This window comes from Squalius cephalus (assembly GCF_949319135.1).
Source record: "Squalius cephalus genome assembly, chromosome: 10".
In the NCBI taxonomy this organism is placed as follows: Eukaryota; Metazoa; Chordata; class Actinopteri; order Cypriniformes; family Leuciscidae; genus Squalius; species Squalius cephalus.
The window spans coordinates 14,092,006-14,118,873 of record NC_137131.1 but is presented as its reverse complement, the minus strand read 5'-3'; the positions used below and the strand labels follow the sequence as shown (position 1 = coordinate 14,118,873).

At 37.8% G+C, this 26,868-nt stretch overlaps 2 protein-coding genes across 2 annotated transcripts; both read left to right on the top strand.

The window, feature by feature from the left end:
- The first annotated feature begins 1,594 nt into the window (after window positions 1–1,594).
- gpbp1l1 (GC-rich promoter binding protein 1-like 1) lies at window positions 1,595–16,902 on the top strand. The gene is made up of 12 exons (XM_079884825.1): window positions 1,595–1,772; window positions 2,866–3,968; window positions 5,726–5,839; window positions 6,026–6,155; window positions 6,246–6,559; window positions 6,730–6,805; window positions 6,912–7,108; window positions 7,281–7,421; window positions 12,308–12,463; window positions 13,096–13,214; window positions 14,922–15,024; window positions 15,143–16,902. The coding sequence occupies exons 3-12, from the start codon at window positions 5,780–5,782 to the stop codon at window positions 15,296–15,298; spliced, it is 1,452 nt and encodes a 483-aa protein (XP_079740951.1). The 5' UTR covers window positions 1,595–1,772; window positions 2,866–3,968; window positions 5,726–5,779; the 3' UTR covers window positions 15,299–16,902.
- A 151-nt stretch (window positions 16,903–17,053) lies between these two features.
- Window positions 17,054–24,700, top strand: ccdc17 (coiled-coil domain containing 17). Its single transcript, XM_079884824.1, has 14 exons — window positions 17,054–17,600; window positions 18,185–18,265; window positions 18,342–18,395; window positions 18,487–18,616; window positions 19,698–19,839; window positions 19,921–20,016; window positions 20,261–20,394; window positions 21,664–21,786; window positions 21,980–22,155; window positions 23,282–23,367; window positions 23,495–23,695; window positions 23,771–23,993; window positions 24,122–24,232; window positions 24,534–24,700. Exons 1-14 carry the CDS (start codon window positions 17,388–17,390, stop codon window positions 24,657–24,659), a joined length of 1,896 nt encoding a protein of 631 aa, XP_079740950.1. The 5' UTR covers window positions 17,054–17,387; the 3' UTR covers window positions 24,660–24,700.
- Window positions 24,701–26,868: the final 2,168 nt, after the last annotated feature.

The window sequence follows — 26,868 nt, the reverse complement described above, 5'->3', positions numbered from 1 at the left end:
AGTCCTACGGAAGAGTCCGGATCATGTATATAAATTCAAATTAAATGCAGTTATTACTTTTAAAACTGCATTAGACTTTTATAGATGTGATGGAGTCTCATGGGAATGGAGTGTAAAACAATTAAGTGCAGTTTCATGCCAACTTAACTAAGTTTAATTGATATAAATGTATTACATTTAAAAAAATATATATATATATATATATTATTTGTGGTCAGGTTTGACCATAGACTGTAAAAAATAGGGTTTGACTGAAAATTAATTCAGAAAAATAAAAAAAAGGGACAGTGGAAGACAGATCAAGAGAAGAATACGGGCACAGATCATTGCACAGATGGATTTATATCTGTAATATAAAGAACAGGATAGCGAATAAGTCTATATGTGACCCTGGACCACAAAACCAGTCTTATGTGTATTTTTTTTTTTAATTGAGATTTATACATAATCTGAAAGCTGAATACATAATCTTTCCATTGATGTATGGTTTGTTAGGATAGGACAATATTTGGCCGAGATACAACTATTTGAAAATCTGGAATCTGAGGGTACAGAAAAATCGAAATATTGAGAAAATCGCCTTTAAAGTTGTCCATTTCTATTGGCGATAGTGCTGCATCCATTCACAAAAATAAATGTTTTATATATTTAAGGTGGGAAATTTACAAAATATCTTCATGGGACATGATATTTACTTAATAGCCTAATGATTTTTGGCATAAAAGAAAAATCTACAATTTTGACCCATACAATGTTTTGTTGGCTATTGCCACAAATATACCCGTGCAACATAAGACTGGTTTTGTGATCCAGGGTCACATATGATGTTGGTCATTATCATAGCCATGTTCACACTTCAAATGTACTTATTATGTTTGTTTATGTATTTATCTTATTCAAATCCACTATAGAGATATCAGATTTTATTATTCAAAATGTATGCAATCTGATACAATTATGTCTGAACAACAAAGAAAAGCACAAATATATAAAGGCTTGTGTAAGTATTATTATATATCCAATTATTATTTTTCAAATTATTTTTTTTTATATATATAATTGTTTAATCATTAGGCCTATTAACTGAATGACATCACATACTGTTTGTGCAAAAAAAGGAATGTGCTGTTTACCTTATTTGGTATGTTATTATGCACATACAATGTTGATTCTACAAATAGATGTACAATGTTCGAAATGTCTATTAATTTTTCTGGAAAAGCAGCTATATAACAGGTAATATAATACGCAAAGTTGCCACGAAAACCTATCCCTTTTCAGATTTAGGTGACAACTTTGTGCATTTTGTATAGACCAACGCACACCTGGTATTTTTTCGTTACTTCACGTGTACAAATGCCTGTGAAATCAGACACCGTGGGCTCAATAAATGCTTTCTTGTAGAGCTAATCTGCATTTGCGCCCATTTTGCCATGTTATTTACATAAGTTTTTGTAACCATTTAACTCAACATATTTCACGAGTAGTTGCAAACTTTAAAAGTCCGCGCTCTGTGTTTTTCAAGCTGGTTTGAGCTGGGGCAGAATGTTATGACGCGTCGAGCGCGCTGTGCTCTGCGATCGATTAGCTCGTCTGTGCAGAAGTAGACAGGAACAAGCTAGATGGATTGGCAAAGTCGGAACGAGTGTGATTAAAAACACAAACAAAATACAGAATCAGATATACGACAACCTCCAAACTGTCAAATTGACTTGACAAGCGGCGCATCGTTGTCTTCGATTAAGTTATTGGGATAGACAAGGGATCAAAAGGTGGGTGTATAACGAAATGTTTATTTGGTTTGGTTTGGTGTCGAGAGGGAGCCATTTTACAACACTTTATTCCTGCTCGGGATGCTAGCTTAGCCTAGTTCGCGCCGTGGCTAAAACAACACGTATTTCCTCACGACACAAGTCTGAGTCGTTATAATTCACCCCTATGCAGCCGTTTAATGATGCCTAAAAGTTTCTTTGCTCTGAAAAGTTTAAATTTGACCAGTCAACGTGGACAAAAAGGTTTATGCACACATCGAATGGCCTACTATGCTAGCTGTGTCGTGCTAGCGAGTGTTCAGCAAGTAGAAAGACGAATTACTATTTACTCGTAATTTGCGAAATTGTTTTGGTATGTTGAACTACTGTATGCGCCAGAATGTTTGGACGAGCATATTAAGTATTAGTTTGCTATTATCACAAATATATTTCAAAGTCAATTCTACTTCAATCCTGCAGCTAACTCTTAACCCTGCTTTTAGTTTCCCTCACTTTACTTTGTAAGTTTGAAACAACAGTTATACAAACAAATTGTTTATCTTACTGTAATGTTAGTTAGAAAATGTATGGACATATTTCATATAAAGTCCCCTGGCAAGGAGATGATTAGCCATGTTAAAAGGATAGCTGACTCAAAAATCACATTTATTTTCATAATTTACTCTCTCTCTCTCTCGTTGTTTCAAACTTGTATGGTTTTAGGATGAGAAAGGAGATGTTTGGCAGAATAGTAGACTGACAGCCTCAGTCATCATCATTCACTTTGACTCTTTTTCCATGCAGTGAAAGTCAATCGTTACAAGAGATGTCATTCTGCCTAGTATCTTGCATTTTCCTCTTGAGGGAAAAAAACATACACGTTTGGAACAACATGCGGATGATGGATGAGTAAATAATGAGCAGAATGTTTATTTCCTTTAAAGTAGTTGTAGCACATTTGTAACCTGTCAAGGCAGCTTATTGTGCTGCCAAACTTTTTTGTGGTTGTTTCGAAGACAGCATTTGGGACATATGAACATTCATTTTGGTCTTTCAAATATATAGGCTATATAAAAGACATAAATTGATCTAAATATTGCTTGCTATTTTACAGAGTTGGTCTGCAGATTATTTGTGAAGATCTGGAGGAAGAACGACCTGTTGGATCTGTGACTGCAGGATTTTAAGAGACCCAAGATTTCCCAACATGCAATAATACAATCTGGAGTACACCTGTTGTTTCTCAGTGAATGTTCAAGGTTTGCTTGCACCTGGACGCTTGTGTTTTGTCATCGAGTTTCATTTGAATCACCAATGCACGGTACATCGCGTTTAACCAGAATCTGTGCAAATTGGCTTCAAGTTACTCACCTGTGGAAGTGTCTTCTAATTTGATGAACTGGAAGATCGGAAGTGTTGTTAGGAGGCAAATCATATTTACTTCCAATTTTTTCGGTAGCCTAACGTGATATTGGTTCACCAGCCATTTATCAGCCATGTGGGCCGATAATTAAAGATGTCAAGTTTTCATTGTTTGGTTCACTGAAGCATCCAAAGTATGAGCTGTTGAAGGCTAAAGCAATTCTCATGACTTTATAACATAAAGCACTTCTAGCTATTGTGATGTGACAAATCAGCCCCCCTCCCCTTTTCGCCCTGACGTAGCACCTTCGCTGTTTTGATGAGGTGAATATATTCAGATCACCACTTTCCACAAACCAGCATTGTGTGGTACAAACCCACTCTCCGTTTTTTTTTTTGTCGCTGTGTGTGTCTTCAGCCGAAAATGAGTTCGTAAAGGATTTTCTGAGTGTCAGAGCAGGCACAACGTGCTGCTACCACAAGCCCCCAGAATAAGTGACTGGACTTGTATTCGGTCGCCCTGAATGCACACAGTCATCGTCGGTGAACTAAGGGTGTCGTGGAGAGTCACTCTGGCATTACAGATCAAACACATCCACTACTCGTCCACAACTACACGCCATTGATCAAAAACAACACGTCACCATCTTTTCCATCACCTAACAGTTTCACCTTGGGCTGCACAAGTTTCACTTCCATCCCCTTCTTTGCACCATCCTGGAAACTGGAGTTTGCCTGTGGCAGGAGCTGCGGTTGTCCTGAGGCTTCAAAGCCTGTGAAAGTGCGTTGGTTGGGCCCTCTACACAGACACAGCCAAGGACAGGGCCATCGAACTACAGAGCCTTTGTCTCTGGGGTAAGAAGCCACAACATTTAGCTAGAACGTTTCTTGGTATTGTTTATTTTGCACTCTGAATTAGTTAGCCTACCTCTTACAGTATGCAATGAAATGTGAAATTTGTCATTCAGTAGAATTAGGCTAGTTGTTTTAAAATTTGTTTTGATAAATCTAAACAAAAATCTTTCATGTCAAGGCCAAGAGAGAAATAAAGCAGAAGTTAGTGTTTTTTGTTTTAATGATTAACCTAGAAGCTGCTCGCTTGTCTTTAAAAAAGACATTAAATATAAAATCGGCATGTAATTAATCTATTTTAAAATAAAAAAAAGTTTAACACTTTACAATAATGTTTCATTTGATAACATTAATGTATTTAACTAACATAAACTAACCATGAGCAATACATTTGTTACTGTATTTGTTAATCTTTGTTAACATTAGTTAATAACACAGCTGTTCATTGTTTGTTCCTGTTAGTTCACAATGCATTAACTAATGTTAACACATACTGCATTTGATTAATAATGAAGCATTAGTAGCCTAAATGTTGAACTTAACATTAACAAAGATTAATAAAGGCTGTTTAAGTGCAGTTCATTAGTAGTTCAACCAGTAGTTCAACTAATGAAACCTTATTGTGAATGAATTAAATTAATGAATGAGGCATTTATATAGCGCGTTTCATAAGTACTACTGTACACCCAAAGCACTTTACAATCATGTCGGGGTCTCTCCTGTGTGCAGCATCCACTTGGATTGTAAAGTTTTACCCATTTTTTTCACCTCAATGTTTAAATTAAAAATGTTGTAACTCGATATTCCTGTAATATCCTATAAATAGTAAATTCCTGACTTCTCTCTGGTGATGTATGCTAGAATTCTTCAATCATTTATTCCACTTAAACCCTGCCCGTCCACTCAAGTCATTTTCTGACAGGTTTGAATGTTGGCCAGCTCCTTCACTCTGAATAGAGCCTAGGGCTGTTACAGGTGTGATTTCTAAAGATACATTTTTCAGTAATATCTGTCAAGTTATTGGGCAATTTTTAGCACCTTTAAAATGAAAATATAACTGCAAGTAAGCCATTTGAAGGTTGATTTCTCCGAAATGTGGAAACACTGGCCCTGTGGTGTTTTCAAAACATAGCCTATTCTCTTCAGCCTGACTCCGCAACATTGGCTCAACCAATGACATGAGTTTCAGGTGAAGACTATCTGTTTGCCTGACCTTTGGCTGATGGGAGGGAGTACATTCCAAACTTGTTTGAAAACAGTCATTTTGCATTTGTTGCTGCTAAAATTTCATTTTTCACCTTTTAAAAAGTTATGGAATATTGCAGTATTTGCTATAAATGATTCATCCTTACACATCGTTATTTTTTTCATACGCCCTTGTAATCTTTTATCAAAAACATTAATGTCCCCCCCTCCTTGCAACAACATCAAGAATGATGATGTTTACTCTGGTGCAAATGCTGGGCAATAAGGTTGTCCAATGGCCAGAGGAGTTCCAGTACTTTCCCTCAACCAACCTGTCACTCACACGAGACGATTGCAGAAATTAGCAAACGACAAGGATCCAGTCAAAATTATGTCCCACCCTACATTTTTAAGTTAAAAAAGCCGTTTCACTCGGATATACAAATACTTAATAAAAAACACAATTGCAATTTCCATTTCATGATGACTTTAAATGTGTTTGCATTAATGGGATATGGGAGGTTTTTTGTTGTAGTAGATTATGGTGACATGATGTTTGTTGCTTGCATTGTCAGTTCAGGCCATGAGGTTTGATGCCTCCATCCACTGACGGGAGACACTGGACCTAAATGGCGCAGCATGACTTTGTTCCTGCCTGGCTTAACTTCTCCACGCCTCAGTCCGCCAAGGTATTGTAATGGATTGTTGACTTTGTATTGACCTGTGCATTTAAAAAAAAAAAATTCAGGACAGCTTTACTTAAAGGACTCTCTTAGTTCTCTTGACCCTAATCATTCTTTTCTAAAATAAGCTTTTTTAAGTAAAAACTGTCTGTTTAATCTGTCTGTGTGATTTATTTATTTATTTATTTCCAGTCCCCTGCTGCCCCCCTTGAGAAGCATGGAGAGCACTTTCCCCGCGGAGACAGCCGGCCGGGAGTTAACCGTCGCAGACACAACTCCTCTGATGGCTTCTTCAACAATGACCCACTAAGAGCCCCTGGAGGTTGCTGAACACGCATCTAACTTCCTCCTCATGTAGAGTTAACCTGCTTTTTGACCTGCCATGTGTAATAGCTATTCATTTTCTCTTCAGGTGATGGATGGCAGCAGCCATCTCTATTGAGGCATGACTCTGTAGACTCTGGTGTTGCGAAGGGGAGTCAGGGGGGATTGGGAGGCGGACCAGGGTGGAAGGAGACCCCCAGCTGGCATGGGGTACCGAGGGGCCAGGAAGGTCCTCACCACCACCATGCTCGGCATATCAAACGTGGAGGTGAAAGGGACAGACAAGGAGGCCACCGACAACGTAATGGAAACTTTCATCCACGCAAAGGTGGCTCATATCAGGACAGATATTCTGATGAGGAGCGCAACGATGACAAGCTCAAGTTTGTTGATGAGGATTTTGTAAGTAATTTTTTTTCCTCGATGTTTACTTGTGTAGTGGGGTCACACCCCTACCAGGCATGAGTTCACTGCTTATGTAATTAAAACGGTTTAGTTATGTCATTCTTTACATGCCTTTTAATGAACTGACTGCTTTGCATTCATGCCTTCTGTTTTCATGTGAATTTTAGCCCTCCTTGAACCCAGAGACAACTGGAAAGCCAGCAAGTCAGCCTCGTGCTGTCGGGACTCCAGCAGGAGTATGGGGTGATGTTGCTTTTGTATATCGAGTCAGCATGTTCCACTTGCATAGAATTCAAATAGTTACATTTATTGGTTTGTTCTGAACTTTTTTTTGCAACTTCTGTTACAGAGAACCCCCCTAGTGCTAAGCAGGCTATGTCTAAGATGCTGGTCATTAAGAAAGTGTCTAAGGAGGACCCCAGTGCTGCTTTCTCAGCTGGCTTTGCCAGTGCTGGCCCTCTGTCCGCCAATGGTTCTAAAGTCCCCATCACTGGACCCAGTGTCTACAAGAATCTGGTGCCCAAACCTGCCACTGCCCCCACAAAGGTACCGAGCTAGGGGATTTGAAAATAGTACTTGCATGATGTTTGTAATTTGTTACACCAGCTTATTGAATCACATCACTTATGGTGAGATTTTTTCCTAATGTTGTTTTTATTATATTAGGACAATTGTGTCGTTTTCGTTTAATAAATAAAACCTTTGTCTTTTTTTATAGTCAGGCCCATGGAAACCCAATGGAAGGGAAACTAAAGTGGGTTTGCATTTTTCTGGACGGGATTCAGCCTTCACCAGCCCTGTGTCTGTGACCAAACCTCTGACACCCGTCAGCGCACCTGCCCATGGCACTTCTAAAGAGGTAAAATGACAAAGTCATTTTTTTCATTAGTAGGTTGTGATTAAACCAGTAAGCTGAGTCATTTTAAAAAGTCAAAACCAATCTTTTTTTTTAATGCAAGAAACGCGTACAATAATGATTATTATTTCTATAATAAAACAAGAACGTTAATGTTTACAAAATCGTTACCAGATATGTATTTCATGAATCTGGCATAAAACAATTCTTAAATTTTCCAAATGTTTGATTCCCCCCCTTTTTTATCAGCGACTATATTATACAGTAAAACATGGGGAGATGCTTTCTTAAACTCTTATGCGAGGTTCAGACTACATGATATTTTTGTCTGTTACAATAGTCATTGTGTCAGAGCTAGTGGTCGACCGATATGGGATTTTTAATGGCCGATGCCGATGCCGATATTGAGAAAGCAATCTGGCCGATTGGCCGATATGAGGCCGATACAATACATGTGAATACAGTAAATGAGAGACATAAAGAATATTGGTGAAACTAAATGAACATTTATTGTACATACTATTTATGCAAAATTCTTTTTGCAATAATAAATATTTACTAAGAAATTAAAATGTAAACAAAAAGTTAAGATAACACTTCAATAAATAAAGTTTTAGTGCAACTTCTTGTCTGCTTTAATATTTACAGTCATTTTTTCAGTCACATAAATAATTACTGCTGCTTACTGCAGGTTACAAATAACATTTATCATTAATGAACCAATCTAAACAATATTCATAAATTAATGACAAAATAGTATGTGAAATTAAATTACATTTTATGTACAATACAAAATATAAATCTCACATAGTTTATTTACACTATTTACTTTAAAATAGTTTAAATAGTTCAACCTTTTTTTAAGGTTGTTTTACTTCAAGTATATTTAAATAATAATGATTTATGTGTTTAGTTTTGCTTGTTTGTTTCTTTAAAACGTTGCAAGCCGTCACATGTATTTGCATGACATACATGAACATATGAAAATGTATACTACACACGATATTACGCCAATCATGGATAAATAAATACAGTAGATAGTGAATAACATTTTCAAGGATTTATTTCCAAACGTAATATTATTACATAGTGTTCTCCTCTCTCATCCACCTCACGCGACCAACTGATCTGTAATGCACGCGACCCAGCTTTTCCGTGCACGCGAGTCCGTTGGAAAACAGTGTCTAGTTTAAATGTAACCCGAGAACAACGCGCGTATCTGAGGAACAGCCAGTTACAGGATTTTTGACTGTTTGTGAGGTAAAATGTTTTCAGTTGTGTTTGAATTTGTTTATATCACATCTGTGACCCCCACTGGAGCTACCGCTGGGCTGCGGATCTGACATATCACGGTACTGTTTGAATAGACTCTGCTGCACGCCGGAGTGTTTTTGTGTGTAACACAATGTAGCGTCAGGTTAGAAAGCGAATGTGAATGGTCATTTACTGTGTCTGTCAGATGTCTGCTTCACTTCTGAGTGGCTTGTTTTACGTTGCTGGGCGGAGCAGAGCGAGTGTATTCAGTTCATTCACGTTCGCTCTGTTCGCGTCAGTGGAAAAAAGCGCTAATGCACAGTCACAAACTGTTTTGAAATATATCGGCCAAACGGAAAGATTTATCGGCCGATGCCGATATCTAAAAAATTCCAAATATCGGCCGATATATCGGTCGACCACTAGTCAGAGCATGTGATTTTGACTCCTAAATTTTTGTTGTGTCATGGACAATAAACATGTCAGACAACAAGTTTCTTTCTGACCAATCATCTCTTGCTGTCTTTAACCCTTTCACAATATAAATATTAAATAACGGAATATAATATAATATATAATTATATATACGCAATATAATATATAATTCTAAATAACGGTCGCCTTGAAAAACTCGCGCTTGGGGGTCAGCCTGAATATTTTAAATTTACGTGTGAAAAGGTTAACAACATGTGTGATGTCATCAAGAAGGCAGAACTAGCGACTAACTTCCAGAAACAAGAGCGTAAACAAACAATGGCTACCGAAGCGAAACCCAACACTGGACAAGTTCCAGGATTGGACAAAGAGGACAGTATGGAGACACCGTTTTAACAGAAAACTCTTAAGCTCTTTCTGCGCAAACTTCAAAAACGCGAACCAGTGAGAACGCAGATGGCGTGCACATGCGTATTACGAGTTCAGTCTATAGGTATGTGCGTTTGCATATATGTGCGCAGGCGTGTAGTCCTTTCCTACAAATCAACCCTCAACATACTACTTGTCTGGCCTTAAAATTTATAATACAGAATTTTTATCGCTTCCACGTAGCCACGCGAACCGGAATTATCCTGACAACGCTTTATCTGTAGATAGGTAAAGGGAGGGGAGGGAGGCCTTCATAGGGAAGAGCCTAGTTGACATTTCAGGACTGTGCTGTCGTCGCGTCCAGGCGCAGGTCCTTCATCAGATCTGGATACGGCCCGGATCCGGCGGACTGCGGTAAACCTAGGGATAAACAGAGAGACTAATATTACCGTAGACACCATTCTTCTTATGATGTAACGAGTACATCAGGATTTATGGGAAGTGTTCCCAGTTCCGTCTGACCTAATCTATGCAGCCTAACATTGAATTATAAAAGTCTATAATGTGTTGTGTATGCTAGGTCAAAGAGATGTGTTTTTAGTCTAGCTTTGAACTGACTGCTTGAGTGTGTCTGCTTCCCGAACAGTGTTAGGAAGACTGTTCCAAAGTTTTGGTGGTAAATAGGAAAAGGATCTACCGCCAGCAGTCGATTTTGAAATTCTAGGTATTATCAAATGGCCGGAATTTTGAGATCGCAGTAGACGTGAAGGACTATAATGCGTTTAGAGCTCGCTCAAGTACTGCAGAGCTACTGTAAACCATTTAGTGCTTTGTAATACCCCTTTTCCACCAACAAGAACCGGGTGCTGGTTCAGAGCCAGAGCCAAAGCTGGTTCAGAGTTGGTTCGACTGACGAGCTTACTAAGGACCGGTTTGCCTTTCCACCGGCTAGAGAGCCACAACAGAGCCAGATCTTACGTCACTGTATACGTCTCATGTTGCCCAGCAACCGCTAGTGCGGTAGCGCCAAACACAAACACGCCAGGCTTGTTCGAGATGCATCGGCTTCTCGCAGATCGATTGCCGCATGACATCAAAGCACTGCGATAGCGATCTAAAAGCACAAGGAGTCTCTCTCCAAACACTCCCGCAGCTCCGATCGGTCCTCGCCGCTCCGATGCATCTCGAACAAGCCATCAACAATAACGGACGTTGCAATACTATGGATGCTCATGGGTTTGCAAAAATACATCGGAATCCAACGCGTTCGTGCAGCTCGCCGTAACTTACATAGACGGATATTATAATCGAGCTGCTATTAGCTCGACTAGCTGCTATTTAAAAATGGCGGTCACAAGTTTCTATGGTTTCTATTCGTCTTGTTGGTCACGGTAACCCCGCCCCCAGCCCCTGACGCAAGCGGTTCTTTCTTGGCTCCGTTCTAGACCCTGCAATGATTTGGTGCTACTTAAGAACCAGTTTTACTGGTTCGGAGCTGGTGCTTTGGCGGTGGAAAAACAAAAAACCGATTTGAAACTAGGCTCTGGCTCCGAACCAGCACCAGCTCTGCCTTGGTGGAAAAGGGGTATAAGTAATCAGCAATATTTTAAAATTTATACGATGTTTAATAGGGAGCCAATGCAGTGTTGACAGAACTGGGCTAATATGGTCATACTTCCTGGTTCTGGTAAGAACTCTAGCTGCTGCGTTTTGGACCAACTAGACTTTGTTTATTAAGCGTGCTGGGCAACCACTCAGCATTACAATAATCTAGCCTTGATGTCATGAACGCATGGACTAATTGTTCCGCATTTGTCATTGAGAGCATATGACGTAATTTAGTATATTTTTAAGATGGAAAAATGCGGTTTTACAGATACTAGACACGTGACTTTAAAATGAAAGATTGGTATCAAAGAGCACACCCAGGTTCCTAACCGACGACGAACCAACGCATAGTTCCACCAGGCAGCACCCATCTCTCTTTTGTTTTGCCATGTTTAAAAGGTGTGTACGAAAGAGCTTCGGTGCTCCTATTGGTCAACGTCACAGATGTGACAGAACCCATCATGAAGGACTGGAAAAAATTAAATAAAACATGCTAGTCTTTCTCTCGGGACGTCGTGAAGTGTCACAGATGCGGTGTCGGTTGTCGTCCACTATGAAACGCTATAAAAGATAAAATGGTTTATTCTTGCTTCCTAGTCTGAACCCAGCATTAAAGGAACTACACTGCAAACCATTTAACGTTCAATAAACACCTTTTTCTAAATCAATAGAAGTCTGATTTTATAGGTTTAATGTATTCAGTCCATTTACTCCATATTCTAAAAGATTCTTCTGTCTGGGTCTTTAAAGATTCCATCACATAGGTGGCTTCGTTTTCTTGTAGACTTTGTGCTAGCTGCATGGAGAATTAACATCAGTTTCTTATCTTTGTTGTTCCACCCATCAAGTTAAATATTATCAACATATAAAAATGTACAATTACATGGAATTGCCACACAAAAAAAAAACGTTTCCAAGTTCCTTTTTATCTCTTGCCAATGAGGAACTGGTACCTGATATTCCTAAATAATATGATAGTGGTTGGCTTTATGTCAACAAATTCTTGCCTTGTATCATTGTACAATGTGGACATATGCCAAATACACAAACAGATGGTGATTGAACGAAAAATGTTTACTACATAATTTCTGCATTCTCCAATATTTATTAAACATCAGAATGTTATCATGTTTATCCATAGGAGAATATTAATAATCAACATGTCTGCTTACCCAGCATTTATATTTATCTTTCCATCTCTCTCTCTCTCCCTCCCTCCATAGCCGCCCTCCAGCACCACCCCTCCCATAGACATCACCCCCTCAAGGCTAAAACTGATGCGCCGCAGCACAGACCGTAAGAGTGAGTTCCTGCGTGGACTAAAGGATGAGCGAAACGGGGATATGAGTGACTGCCACAGCCCAGGAGCTCCAGCAGAGGTGCAGATGTGTTCATCTCTGATCTGCTGTTTATTAGCTGTAGTAATAAGCAGATTAATTTGCTCATTTTAAGATTGGCGCAGATATTCGCGCTTACATCAGTTACATTTTTTGGCATTATATTAGCCATCGGCCACTAGTTTTTCACAACAGCTATTCAATATGAATGATAATTATTCAAGTTTTTCTGCTTGAATATGATGCATTCGTTATTGCTTATTTTCATGGTTTCAGTTTGAGTTCACTAAGCCAGTGTCATTTTAATATTATTTATATATTATAGCATGTATTAATGTTTTGAATGATCTTGTTTTTGTTTCTAGTTGTCATTTTAATTTTATTTTTTTAATGTGACTTTTTCTAGTCTTTTTTTTTTTTATTGTATTTTTTTATTTTTTTACACACTTATTTTTATTTTAGTTTTAAAAATGTCATTTCAGTTAGTTTCCAAAACATTTCTAAATTTCGTTTAGCGCTTAGTTTTTCATCTAATATTTAAATTGTATGTATAGTTATAGAAATAGTTTTAGTTAACAATAACAACACTGCACTAAGCAGTTGATTGATTTTGATTCTCTGCCTCATATTTTTGTTTGCTAAAGCCTTTGTTTGTAATTTATCTTTGTGTTTAGGGAGAGGGAAGCACCCCTGAACCAAAAGAGTTTGGAGAGAGTCATGAGAACGGCATCTCCCACTCTCTCAGTGACTCAGACCCAGAGCACTTGTCCAGCTCTCTGGAGGCGGAACACAGGTCAGAGCAATCTCTCACACAAACACTTCAACACATCAGACACATATAAGCTCAGTTCCAAAACCTAGTGTTCCGTCTACATGTGCAAATGACTTCTAATAGCTTAAAGCTACACTGTGTGATTTTTACCCCCATCTAGCGGTGAAATTGTATATGATTACCCAGTGAATATTAGTTTCTGTTCCTCTCAATTCCGAGGGCGTTTTAACTCCTACGGTGGCCGTATTCAAGATTAACATGGCTTCCAGTTATCGACTTCGTCCATGACAATAATAAACAATACGTCTAAAATGAATAAAACTACAGGACAGATGTCAGGAGGTAAACGTCACCCTTGGAATCGGCTATCCCAGCATAATCAGATTAGGCTAACGTTACAATGTGTACAAAGTAAAAGCAATTAAAAATAACTAAAATTTACAGTGTCCTTTTTTTTATATATATATAGCTTAAAAAATTGCGCCTTTAAAACTATTCATCACCTGTGATCCGTCGCAGCACAGATTTATGTTACAAGGTAAACAATACTTTTTCACCATTGACGCGAGGATGAAGTTATACTAGAGGTCGTTCTGGCGTTATGCACAACCATTGCTATGGTTAGACAAGCAACTATAAAACTTCGAATTTACACAAATGAATTACAACAGGCTGAATTACCTGTCGAGAAGAAAGCAGGCAACCTCGGCGTCCGTTTTAAAATCTTCTCCTCATGAGCTCTTTCCATCTGGGAAAAGTTTCTCCAATATTGACTATGGTCTTGCTGATTTGTCTGTCGCTTTGACGTTTTTATTCTCTCTTTCAAATGTGAGTACGCACGCACGCACACACACACACCACACTATCTTTCAAATCTGCCGGCACTCGCAAGCTCGCGAGTAATCTCCCCCTCGCATTCGTCACGGTGTCACTGAGTGAAAAACGCAAAAGGCGAAGCTTGAATTTACAGGCATGTCCCTCTTTGGCTAATGTAGTTTCAAGATGGAGGGGCAACATGGCGACCGGCATTCGAACCCCTCACCCGTATGTACTTTCAATGGCAGATTATAAACTTAAGAGAATACTTTATTACTTGAAAGAAGTAAATATACATTAATGAGCACATATATTTTTGAAAGAACTAAGTGTTTTTTGCTAAGAATCAACTAAAAAAGTTACACAGTGTAGCTTTAAATGGTACGTCTCAAGTGACTGATTTGGAATGCTTTACATGGGCACTGGGCAACTACATATATCATACAAATAGCACTTCCCGTGCATGTGGAAGACAATTGAGTTCACAAGTTGGCCTTTAGCATGTTGCCAAGCTAGCGTTGCAAAATTAAAAGCATAAAAATACAATTTTCGTTTTATGATAATATAATGCATTTTTACTCTTCTGATAATAGAATAATTATTTTTTTTATCTTAATGCATTTCATTAATTAAAAAAAATAGCTTATTTGCAAGCAAATTTCCCTTGTTTCAACCACAATAAATTTTTTTCACTCAGTTCATTGCAGTTTATTTGAGATTTGATTTCCTCATGAAGGATACTTTCAATGCCACATTATCATTTTTTGAAACTATGTATCTTTGATCATTTGGAAGCACACTTCAGATGTCATGCTACCTCCATAGGCAGCACGCTAGGTTTTTCAAATTGATCTGCCCACAAAGACAACATCCGTAATCCACATATTCACACATGTGGATCCTCTCTGACAGGTTGCTGAAGGCTATGGGATGGCAAGAATACCCAGAAAATGATGACAACTTCCAGCCTCTCACTGAAGACGAACTCAAAGAGTTTCAAGCTAAAACTGAACAGGTATGGGAAATGCATATAGTGTCACTTTTATTTTTAGTTTATTCTTTGCTTAAAGTTAAGTGCATCATGGACATTTATAGTTAACTTCCTGAGTGACTGTGTGTGTGTTTTGTGTCAGATGAAGAAGATTGGTTTTGGGCGTAATGGTGTGCTCTTAAAGCCACGTAGTGTGGCCCTGCTTACCTGGAGGAACACCCCAAACCCTGGCCTGGAAGAGGGCTCCGAATCTGAGACGAGCAGTAGCAGCCAGACCTCCGATGATGATGATACCTAATGTGGCTTTAAACACCACTCCCACATTTCCCTTTCTCTCAATCTGTCTCCATCACACCCAGTTATTTCAAACTAAAAGAAGAGAGAAAAGATTCTTTTCATGGACAAGGAACATCGGTCATATCCCAGGCGGAGAGAAAAAGAAATCACTTGTCACCTCATAGGCGATGTCTTTCTGTTTGATCCCCCCCTCTTTTCTCTCCTTGTCTGCTTTTTGTTCTTTATCCTGAACTAGAAATGTCAAAGAAAGCCACATGCACCCCTCCACCAGATCTTTTTTGTTTTGCTTGGGAAAAAGACTAATTCATAATAATAACACCAATTATAACCGTGATTTAACGTGAAATATGACATCATTCTGAATGTTCTATAAAATGGCTTTGACACCTTTCTAAAAGTTTTTTTTTTTTTTTCCTTTTCGCGAAAACAATTCGTAGCATTAGTGTTAAGATGAAACAATCATTGTGAGCCGCTGACTGCGACGTTGCTCTCAGTCCCTCATAGAAATGAACTCAAGCCAGTCATCCGTGCAGCAAGGAAGAACTAAAGCAACACTGAATGGACTGTCACATGCAGTCTGGCAGCTAGAACATCAGTCCATTTCTGGCTCCAGTTTCAGCAAACCCTGCTCATTTTCACGCTTCTCATTCTGCAGAATCATACTAATATACCTGATTTCATATGTCTGCCAAGTACACATGTGAGAAAAAACCTTAAAGCTTGTTTAAAAGTTAGTTGCGGAAGAGTATGTTGGGAGCTGGTTTTTGAATAAAGGTAAAGTTTGGATGGAAGGGTCTATGTTTATGTTGAGTTCTGGTACGCCAGATGAACATACAGATGTTCAGTTCACTAATGTTGAGTTCTGTTTTGGAAAAAATTGAAGTTCAAAAAAATCTTCTTTCTTGCCCATCCATGGTATAAAAGTTTTTTTTTTCTGAATATTGATTTAAACCATATTGAAATCCTGAACACTTCAGAGTTCTATAAAACGCGTTCTCATGCTTATAGACATAATGCTGTGGCAATCATTTTCAAAAGCTTTACATTCATTGCATGTGGATTGATAAGGGGTATTCAGTAAACACAAGAACTTATTCCCTCACAAATCCCAAATAAAATCTACCCAATGGAATAGAAGGCATTAAACATTATTGGGCTTATGTAATGTTTACAATGCAGGAATTAATCTGATGTCTGGTTTGTAATGACTGATTGAGTAAGATGGCTTGCACATTTTGTTCTGCTATGTTGTTCCTTAAACAGTTCATTTGAGGTTCATTTTGGGAGCTGAGTTCTATCCCTGCTGCTGGCAGTGAAGTAGAGATCCATCTTTAAAAGTTCTTTATTTCATGAGGGACTGCTGGTGTAAATTGTGCATCTCCTTTTTTTGTACCTTGTTTTTGCTGATAGGGTATAAAATTGCTTTATCACAGATTTAAGTTTCTTTTTTAATTTTGGTACAGCTGTAAAAATTCCCACATAAATAGTTTGTTTTTTTTTCTTCTTCTTTTGTTTGCATTATATTGTTTCTGCAGCCTTGATATTCAGGGTGGATTGTAAAAAAAAAAATATAAGAATAAAAAATTGTGAGTTTTGGAAGATTAAGATTATTTTGATAACATTATTTACAGATTTGAGAAGATGAAAGGTGTCCTGTATGGGTTTATCTGTATGAGACAAAGCAGGCATAAACTACTGCATCACAATGAAAAGATCGGAGAAAAGAATTGTAATAAATATTTTGCATCAGTTTGCCAAACATGTCCAGCCTTTCGTTTTCTGCTGAAACACTTGGGAAACATTTTTTTATGTTTTGGTAATGTTTAAAATATGCATGGAAAAGATAAAAAATAATTAGCTTAAAGGGTTTTGATTTCTCTTGCTCTTAACTTCCATTCTTCACACCACTCCCCTTTCTCCAAGGTGATTGTAACCAACAAACAAAACTTCAGTCAACAAAGACAGTACATGTAACTTGAGGCAGACATTCCAGGTTCCAACATAACTGTATTCCTATTTTTTTTTAAGATTCATCCAATTTGTGGTCTAGATTTTGTTTCAAGTTTAAATAGGGAGTAATTGTTGGAGGGATGGAAGGTTTGGGGGAGTTCATTTGTCAGAATTGTAACATGGAATTTCATTCTGCTGGACTCTTGGATAAACACAAGGCCAAATTCTGCATTGGCACGGATTTAAAAGATCCAATAGCTCTATGGAGAGGACAAAGGGGATTCACACAAACAGAAAACGCAGCTCTGAAGACGGTGCATCCCAAAAGGGCAAGGACACCTGATTTGATTGTTGTAAGTTGAATATTACTTAATTATTCCAAAAACAAAAAAACTGCAGTTCATTTATTTACTATATATATATATATATATATATATATATATATAATTTGAATAAACGATTCTATATTGTTTTTCAATTCATTATGTCCCTTTATACACTAATGTTCAAAAGTTTTGGGTCAAGATTTTTCTGAAAGAAATCAATACCTTAATTTGAAAGGATGCGTTAAATTGTAATTTATGCTGTTCTTTTGAATTTTCTGTTCATCAAAGTTCTCACAAAAATACCAAGCAGCACAACTGTTCTGTCCAAGATTGATAAGACATTTTTCTTGACCACCAAATTAGCATAATAGAATGATTTCTGAAGAATCATGTGACGCTGACCATTATAGACTTCTGAAAATTCAGCTTTGCCATCACAGGAATACATTTTAAATAAATTTCATATTATAATTTTAAAAATTAGGGGGGAAAATTAACAGTTATTTAACATTTTAATTTAAATAGTTATATTAATTTTAAAATAATAATTAAAAACAACTTTTGAACAGTAGCACAAGTAATACTGTATGTTTGCTTGTTCCATTGGCCAGTTGAAAGAACAGAGAAACTGGCAAGTGGATCAGAGAGAGAGTTCACAGGAAAATACTGCTCTAAACAAACTCACTGAAGAGGTACGGCCACATACAAAGATACTAAATCTCAAGTTCAAAGAGCTTTTATGCAGCATCTGATGATCTTCTGTTTTAGTTTCGAAAACTCAGGATCTCATTTGAACACAACCAGCCCAGAAGACAGACAGAGGTCAGTTTCATATGCTTAGCTCTTTAAATCTGTTTAGATTGTGAATAGTGTTTGTATTATCGGTATTGGACATTGTGTAAGTGTCCTTCAGGTCTCTGAGGAGCAGGGCTCACTCCAGCAGAAGGCTGATGAACAGAGGGTTCTTGACTTATATAAAGATCATGAGCAGAGACTGGCTGAGATCAGGGCACGCAACCATCAGCTGGAGAAGGAGAGAGAGGGTAGGAATGCTGGGAAGTATGTTAAAAGAAAGCTACACTCTTAAAATAAAGATTCTTATGCTTTCATGAAGAACCTCTAACATCCATGAAACCATCCCACTGCACAATTAAGGTTCTTTATGAAAAAAGTTCTTTAGATTATTAAAATGTTCTCCACACTAAGGCAAAAATGGTACTTTTCAAAACAGTTTACTAAAAGATACGGAGCCCCTAAAGGGACATCGTGGTAAAAAAAAATAAAAATAAAAAATAAAATGCTTTTGCGTTCTCTCGTAACCGTTTTGCGTTTCCTCGAGAAATTTTGAGAGCGAACGCAGTTTCTTGGCGGAAAGCAAACGTTGTTGCAAGGGAACGCAAAAAGCATTGACAAATATTTACATATATAATTAATATGTAATAATGACACCTTAAAGTAAAGTGTAACCAAAGTTTTTAACTGTTACTCATTTTCAAACATTTAAACCAGGCAGGGTTAACCTCAACACTGGTTACTGTCAGACTTTCAGAATCCTTCATCACTTGAATTAAGATTAGCTATAGGCTAATCATTTAATCTTAAAGCAGTCACCACAAAATCAGACTTTAGCACCTCTTTTTACTTTGGGATCGTTCTGAGGTTAAATACGGATTTCTGGAACGCATTTTTATCACTCGCCATGGTGGCAACTCTCAAGACAGGTTGTCTGAAATGATGTCACACTGTTTCACTTATAGCAACTACAAACCCATACTGTGATTGTTTGAAACCCTTAATTAGTGTGTTAATTAGTTGGGCGGCGCTGTGTGCTGTATGCTTTGGAATCGCTCTCGCTGTACTTTGATGTCCTACATCCAGCGCCGCTTCAAGTCCAACACACCTATCGTTCATTAGGTCTGCACTACTCTTTGTGATCATAATAAGAAATATTTCTTGAGCACCAAATCAGTATATCACAATTATTTCTGAAGGATCGTGTGACAGTGAAGACTGTGGAACCTTTGCCATCACAGGATGACGTGCATTTTAAAATTAAAATAGAACACAGTTATGAACATGTTAATGTTAATTTGTTCTGCACTATTGATGAAGTGTTTATCCCAGATATCGAACAGAGGCTTGCCGAGCTGGGAGGGCGGGAGAGGACGTCTCATCTAGAGGAAGTGCTGCAGGAGCTGAGGAGTCAGGAACAGAGGAACGAGGAGGTGCTGCATCAGCTCAGCTCTCACATCAACTCAATGAAGGGGTAAGAGAGAGTTGGGGTGGAGACCAAGTGTTCCAAGAAGCTAGCAATCACTTGCATGTTTATACTGTGCTGATATTGTAGGTTTAATCCAAATGAAGCCCAATCTAACCCACCAGAGGAAAAGAAGACCCATGTCTTGATCTGTTCTGTGGACGGGCCTCTCTCCGCTCAGATAAGGTCTTTTTTTTAACTCATGTTTTTTGCATGATAAAAGAAGTGAGAAAAACATTTACTTGCATAATATACAAACCACATCTAGGGACAATAATATTGACTGTGGCCAGTTATGAACTGAAAAACCCTAAGCAACCTAGAAATCACTTAACTGCCTAGCAGTCACCCAATACAACCATTTTAGTGCTATCTTAGCAACCATTCCGAACAACACACTAGCACTGTGGTGGATTTCTTTTTGTAACAGAGCTTTGCGTCTGGCATACATGCAGTCTGGTGGTTCTGATCCAGAGGTTCTGGCCCACATGCATGACCTTCAAGCAGAAGCTCTTACACTGGAGCAGGCAAGACCTAGAGCTGACGGCAAGACAAAAGGAAGAAGTGAGTAGTAAAGACAATGAACTGTGGCTGCAAATAGTATTTGGACACTTACACTACCGTTCAAAAGTATGTTTTTTGTAAGAAATGTATACTTTTATTTAGCAGAGATGCATTAAATTGATCAGTAAAAGACATTTACACGGTTACAAAAGATTTCTATTTTAAATCAATATTGTTCTTTTGAACTTTCTATTCATCAAAGAATCCTAAAAAAAGCTATTACAATTCCAACATAAAAGATTAAGCAGAACATCTGTTTTCAACATTGATAATAATATTAAATGTTTATTGAGCACCAAATCAGCATATTAGAATGATTTACAGTGAAGACTGGAGTAATGGCTAACAATGATTATTTTTTTCCATCACAGGAATAAATTACATTTAAAAATACATTAAAATAGAAAATAGTTCTGTTAAATTGCAATAATATTTCACAATATTATTATTTTACTGTATTTTTGATCAAATAAATGCAGTCTTGGTAAGCGTGAGACTTATTTCAAGAACACAAAAAAAATCTTACCAACCCTAAACTTTTGAACGGCAATGTCGGTTTGTCGTTTCACGAGTTCGCCGGCCCATTCGGTCTTAATAGTTAATGGTAAATGAACTTGGCTTGCTGTCCTCAAAGGAGGCTCGATCCCTGAGCTTATAACAGTACTGTGCAGAGGAAGAATAAGAGAAATAGAGGAGGAGATGGGGAGGAAGCGCAGAGACTGCTGCTTATATATGCTCATGATTGACAGGACTGAATGTTTAGTTCCAACCTACTCTTGGAACTTCATTCAATTTTGAACAGTGTATTATATTGTATAATCTAATGCTATTGCATTAATAGATTTTTAAGTCTGGCTTAAAGGGATACTCCACTTTAAAATGAAAATTCTGTCATCATATACTCACCCTCATGTTGTTTCAAACCTGTATGTATTTCTTTCTTCTGCTGAACAGAAAGGAAGATATTTAGAAGAATGTCAGTAACCAGACAGTTTCTAGTACCATTGACTTCCATAGTATATTTTTTTCCCTACTATGGAAGTCAATGGTACCAGAAACTGTCTGGTTACTGACATTCTTCTAAATATCTTCCTTTCTGTTCAGCAGAAGAAAGAAATTCATACAGGTTTGAAACAACATGAAGGTGAGTATATGATGACAGAATTTTCATTTTAAAGTGGAGTATCCCTTTAAGTGTCTGCATACTTTATTGTACAGTACACTATGCTTTCAAGCCCCAGGGTCATTTCTCGTTTCTGTCCCAACCAGGGATGAAGTCTCCTCACAGAGTGTTGGACCCTGATGTTCTTGCTGTGGAGCAGGAGAACCAAAAGCTTGAGGAGGAAATCTTCAGAATCCAGCTGGCCAGGGAGAGGCACAAAGGAGAACACGGTATCTCTGTTCCTCACATGATCAAAAATTATGTGAAACTTTTCATAGAATACATGTACATTTTGTATGTGTTCTAATTTGTATGCTTATACTATGCACTAAAAGTATATTCATATTTTATATTGTTTGAATATTTTAAACATATCTGAATACTTAAATACATTTTTTGAATATTTGATATTATATTGATCAGGGCTCATTGATATCCAGAAGGACCACATCCATCAAATGGCAAGCCTCCAAGCTGAGATCGCCTTTCTAAAAAGAGAAATAGACAAGGGGCGAGACAGAAGACCACCCCATCCTCAACCTCCCCTGGCTATGTTTCCTGGATCTTCTATGGCCCACTCACACTCTGCTCTGACACTGGTGGGCTGACAGTTAGCCAAAGCTTAATTCATTGTGTTACTGACAGCTAATGTAATGTATGTTGAGTTAATGTGATATTTTGGAACCTCAAAATTCTGTCTGATACTATTTTATTGGTATGTCTATAACCGATGAATGGCTGATATTAAAATTGTATATTGTATTAAATAAATCTAAATAAGTAAATGAGCTGTTTTAAATGCTGCAAGTAAATTTAGGCATCACAACAGTAAATATAGAATGAAAAATGTATAGTCATTTTGAAATCCGCTAAAGATTCCATTTAGCAATGCTATTAAAATATTAGTGTTTTTAAAGATTAAGTTTAGGTGAGTGGTAGATGATAGCAGTATCCAATAATACAAATATCTCATATCAGCCAATAAACAATGTGGTACCAATATATTGTTCATTCCTAATGATAATTACCGTTCAAAAGTTTGGGGTCAGTAGATTTTGTTGTTTTGGAAAGGTCTGTTATGCTCATCACAGCTGCATTTATTTGATCAAAAATACAGTAAAAACAGTAATATCATGAAATATTATTTACTGTTTTCTATTTTAACATATTAGTGTAATGTACTGTATATTATATAGTTATTATATTAGTGTATGATGTATGTCATATGTTTATTCTTCTGATAGCAAATCTGAATATCTAGTGTCACATGTTCGGTTGAATGAACAGTTCTTATTATAATCAATGTTTACATTTTTTCCATAATTTTTTAGCAATAGAAAGGTCTAAAGAATAGCATTTATTTAAAATAGAAATATTTTGTAACGATATACAAATGTACAATTTTTTTTAAATCAATTTAATGCATCCTCTCTAAAGAATTAAAAAATCTTACAGACCCCAAACTTTTGAATGGTAGTGTATATATATTTTGTTTGTTACACTTTATCTTAAGGTGTCATTGTTACAGTGTAATTATATATTTAAGTACTGAGTAATAATAATTAACAACATGTACTTACTATAGGGTTAGGGTAGGATTAGGATTTGGTTGAGGGTTAATTGCATGTAATTATGCATAATTTACTCTTATTACTATCGTAAGTACATGTAACCTAAAGGACACTAAAATAAAGTGTTACCATTTTGTTTTTACCAATATTGCAGGATCAGAGTTCAAAACAGCATTCATTGATGGGTTCCCATGTAACTGATCCAATGAAACCTCTTGGTCCAGCTCCTTATGATCCTGTGTAAGACAAATTTTCTCTCTGGTTACTTTTTTTTATTTTTTATTAAAGTCCCTATAGATGAATGCACATAACACTAAATGCATTACGATATGATTTAAATCTTGTGATTGTCTGAATGTGTGTGTAGGGCTGGCTTTGTGATCTTCTATGACCTGGTGATGGGTTTAGAAGCTACTTTGAGATCAGTGCGCTTGTTGGAAGGGTTATACTGTAATGGGGAGAAGTTGGGACAGACCACCCCAATGCCACCTGTGCAGTGCCAACCATTACTCTCCACCAAGAGTCCTGGAAACTATGCCGTACTGGCTGTTAAACAGCCTGTGCCAAGGTAGTTTGGTTCAGACATAAATATGGACACAGAGTGGATATATGTTTACATGATTGAATTTGTGCTTCATTTCAGAGTACAACCATCTCCAAATCTCACTTTGGTCTTGGAGATTCAGACTTCTAGAGGTCTTCATTTGTACAACTATGAAACTAAGGATTTGGTTACTTGTGGCTGGGCTAAACTTGAACTTTTTGACGAGCACAACCAGGTGCACAGCGGTCACTGGAGGCTTCCCTTCCGCTCTCTCCCAGTTCAAGCGTCCCTAAGTCCAGTTCAGCTGAATTCTGTGCCACAAGTATGTTCACCAAATATTAAGAGCTTAAGAGACTCATTAGACTTTTGAAGTCTTTAGTCTAGGTTAAATGCCCATAGAGCTCTAATTTACTCTATTAAATCAGACTAAACTGTATATTTCTTTCTAAGCTGGGTAACATGGAACTCTGTCTTCGAGTAGCAAACGCTTGTCATGGAGATATACAGACTCTTGCAAAGATTGACATCAACAACACCAACCAATACAAGTATCCGTCAATGGTATGCAAAATGTTTATCAAGATATTTCCTATCTAAAGATGCTTTTTAATAGCAAAGCTTACAAATGTTTTGACGAGCCTATACAGCAGGGGTGTCCAATCCTGCTTCTGGAGGGCCACTGTCCTGCAGAGTTCAGCTCCAACTCCAATTAAACACACCTGGACAGCTAATCAAGGTCTTACTAGGCATACTAGAAACGTCCAGGCAGGTGTGTTGAGGCAAGTTGGAGCTAAACTCTGCAGGACATTGGCCCTCCAGGACCGAGTTTGGGCCTACAGCTTAATAAATGTGTCTTGTTTAGGTGGTCTCAAACACATCTGCAATCCTGGCCACGCAAGATCCATCTCGCACATTACAACCCTCAACCAATCCATTACCTTCACCACTGCCACAGACAGATCATGTCGAGGAGTCCAATTATATTTGAATGCCTTGAATTGATTACTGTACAAATAAAGTCTGCTGTAACTTCACACAAATTGTATTTCAAGTGAGTATAAACAGATCACACATCTGTTACGAATTATTGCATTTTTAAATCACGTTTCATTTACTTGTATACATTTGTGCTTTTTGGCATCACATTGATCTAGAAACAATTATGCATACACAGGGGTTGGACAATGAAACTGAAACACCTGGTTTTAGACCACAATAATTTATTAGTATGGTGTAGGGCCTCCTTTTACAGCCAATACAGCATCAATTTGTCTTGAGAATGACAGATAGTCCTCCACAGTGGCCAGAGGGATTTTGAGCCATTCTTCTTCCAGAACTGAGGCCAGGTCATTATGTGATGCTGATGGAGAAAACGTTTCCTGACTCGCTCCTGGAAAACACCCGAAAGTGGCTCAATAATATCAAGATCTGGTGACTGTGCAGGCCGTGGGAGAACTTCACTTTCATGTTCATCAAACCTTTCTGTCACAAGTCTTGCTGTGTGTATTGGTGCATTATCATGCTGATACACGGCACCCCCCTTAAGGGTACAATGTTTGAACCATTAGGTGCACATGGTCCTCCAGAATGGTTTAGAAGTTCTTGTCAGTGACACGACCATCAAGCATAGCGACCAATGCCATGATACTGCAGCCCAACAAGTGACCAAAGGATTGGCTATAGCAGCCCAACCATGAATATCGACTCTGTTGAGCTCCCGATGAACAGTTTTGGAAACAGGGGAGTCAATGTGTGCATTTAATTCTGCAGTGAGTTGGGGCAGCTGTGGTTTTGTTTTTTGGATACAATCCGGGCTAGTACCTGGACACCACTTACAGACAGCTTCCTCTTGTGTTGAGTTACTTCTGTTGGATGTGGTTCGTCCTACGTAGGGGGTATGCCGACATTACCCTGGATATCATAGTCTCGATACACCACAAAGACTGCTGTCCTGGTCACAGATGAGCTAGCAAGATGCGCACCAACAATTTGCCTTCTTTTGAACTCTTTATCTCCCATTATATTTACCTCCAATTGGCCAGTTTCAGTTTCATTGTCTAACCCCTGTGTGCAGAGTTTGAAATTAACACCCGTAAAACCCACCAAATGCGGCGGCAGATAACGCATTTCAACACACTAGCCAATTTGCCGAGTTATGATTCATAAATTATGCTTTGTAAATGTCTCTATGTGCAGCATTGGCATGGCATCGCTATCAGCCCTTCCTCTAAAAGGAGCCTCAAACATTAGCAAAATAACACATAAAAAGGCTCGCACATCTAGAGAATCGCCCGCAGTGCCACGTCTTTAAAATGTTAACATTTTCTATGACCGCACACACACACGACTCCAGCAGTTCAAAATCATCACCACAGCGCCACTCACATAACTATTCATTAAAATACAATGATCTAGGACAAAGATATATTGACTTCACCCTAGGAGATTGTGTATTGTGCATTTTTCAGTAACAGGCTTTTAGGGCTTAAATAAATATGCTTCACAGAGAAATAATATAGATCGTACTCTTTCTTTGTGCTGTTTTTTCAAAGACCTTAATTCAAACTCATTGATGCCACTTTGTTCATTCTTGAAGTGAACTTTTTCATATGGTTTCACTGTTTTGGACTGTAGCCTTGAACTTAAGAATGCAAGTACAGAATGACATGTCCACAGTGCAAGACCGTTAACAAGCTGCCAGAGCCCTACAGTATAAGAGACATTAAAAGGCCATTTTTCCAACCCATTCTCAAATGCATCATGTCCAAGAAACCCTAGCGTCTTTATTGTATATGTACAAGTAAACTCATGGAAATAAGTCACAGATATTTAATTTTTTTTAATAGAATCCACAAACAGTGATTCATGTTGTAAAATTGAAAGCAACACAAATATTTCAGAATCCAAGCTGTGATTGATCTGGTTTATTTTTGTTTTGGCTGGTAGAAGTTCTGAATGGCTGGTAACTTAAAGATGGTGAGAGAAAAGTTAATTTCAAACCCTCCCTGCATGTGAAGACTTAACTTAAGTCTTGAGTTTAAAGAGCACATCTTATAGCTAATATCATTTAGCTGTTGTGGAGTTTTCAGTCCAATTAATTTACGATTCCACTGGAACTGGTTGTATTTAGAGCAGAACATTCTTTACAAAAAAATAGAGGGGGGGGGGGGGGGTAAAGCATTAAGAGCCCACATGTT

Coding starts and splice junctions, on each gene's coding strand:
- ccdc17 (XM_079884824.1), top strand. CDS start 17,388: ATGGAAGGTTTGGGGGAGTTCATTTGTCAGAATTGTAACATGGAATTT. Junction 18,396..18,486: donor AGCCCAGAAGACAGACAGAG/GTCAGTTTCATA, acceptor AGTGTCCTTCAG/GTCTCTGAGGAGCAGGGCTC. Junction 23,368..23,494: donor CCAGCTCCTTATGATCCTGT/GTAAGACAAATT, acceptor ATGTGTGTGTAG/GGCTGGCTTTGTGATCTTCT.
- gpbp1l1 (XM_079884825.1), top strand. CDS start 5,780: ATGGCGCAGCATGACTTTGTTCCTGCCTGGCTTAACTTCTCCACGCCT. Junction 6,156..6,245: donor CCCACTAAGAGCCCCTGGAG/GTTGCTGAACAC, acceptor TTTTCTCTTCAG/GTGATGGATGGCAGCAGCCA. Junction 6,806..6,911: donor GACTCCAGCAGGAGTATGGG/GTGATGTTGCTT, acceptor CTTCTGTTACAG/AGAACCCCCCTAGTGCTAAG.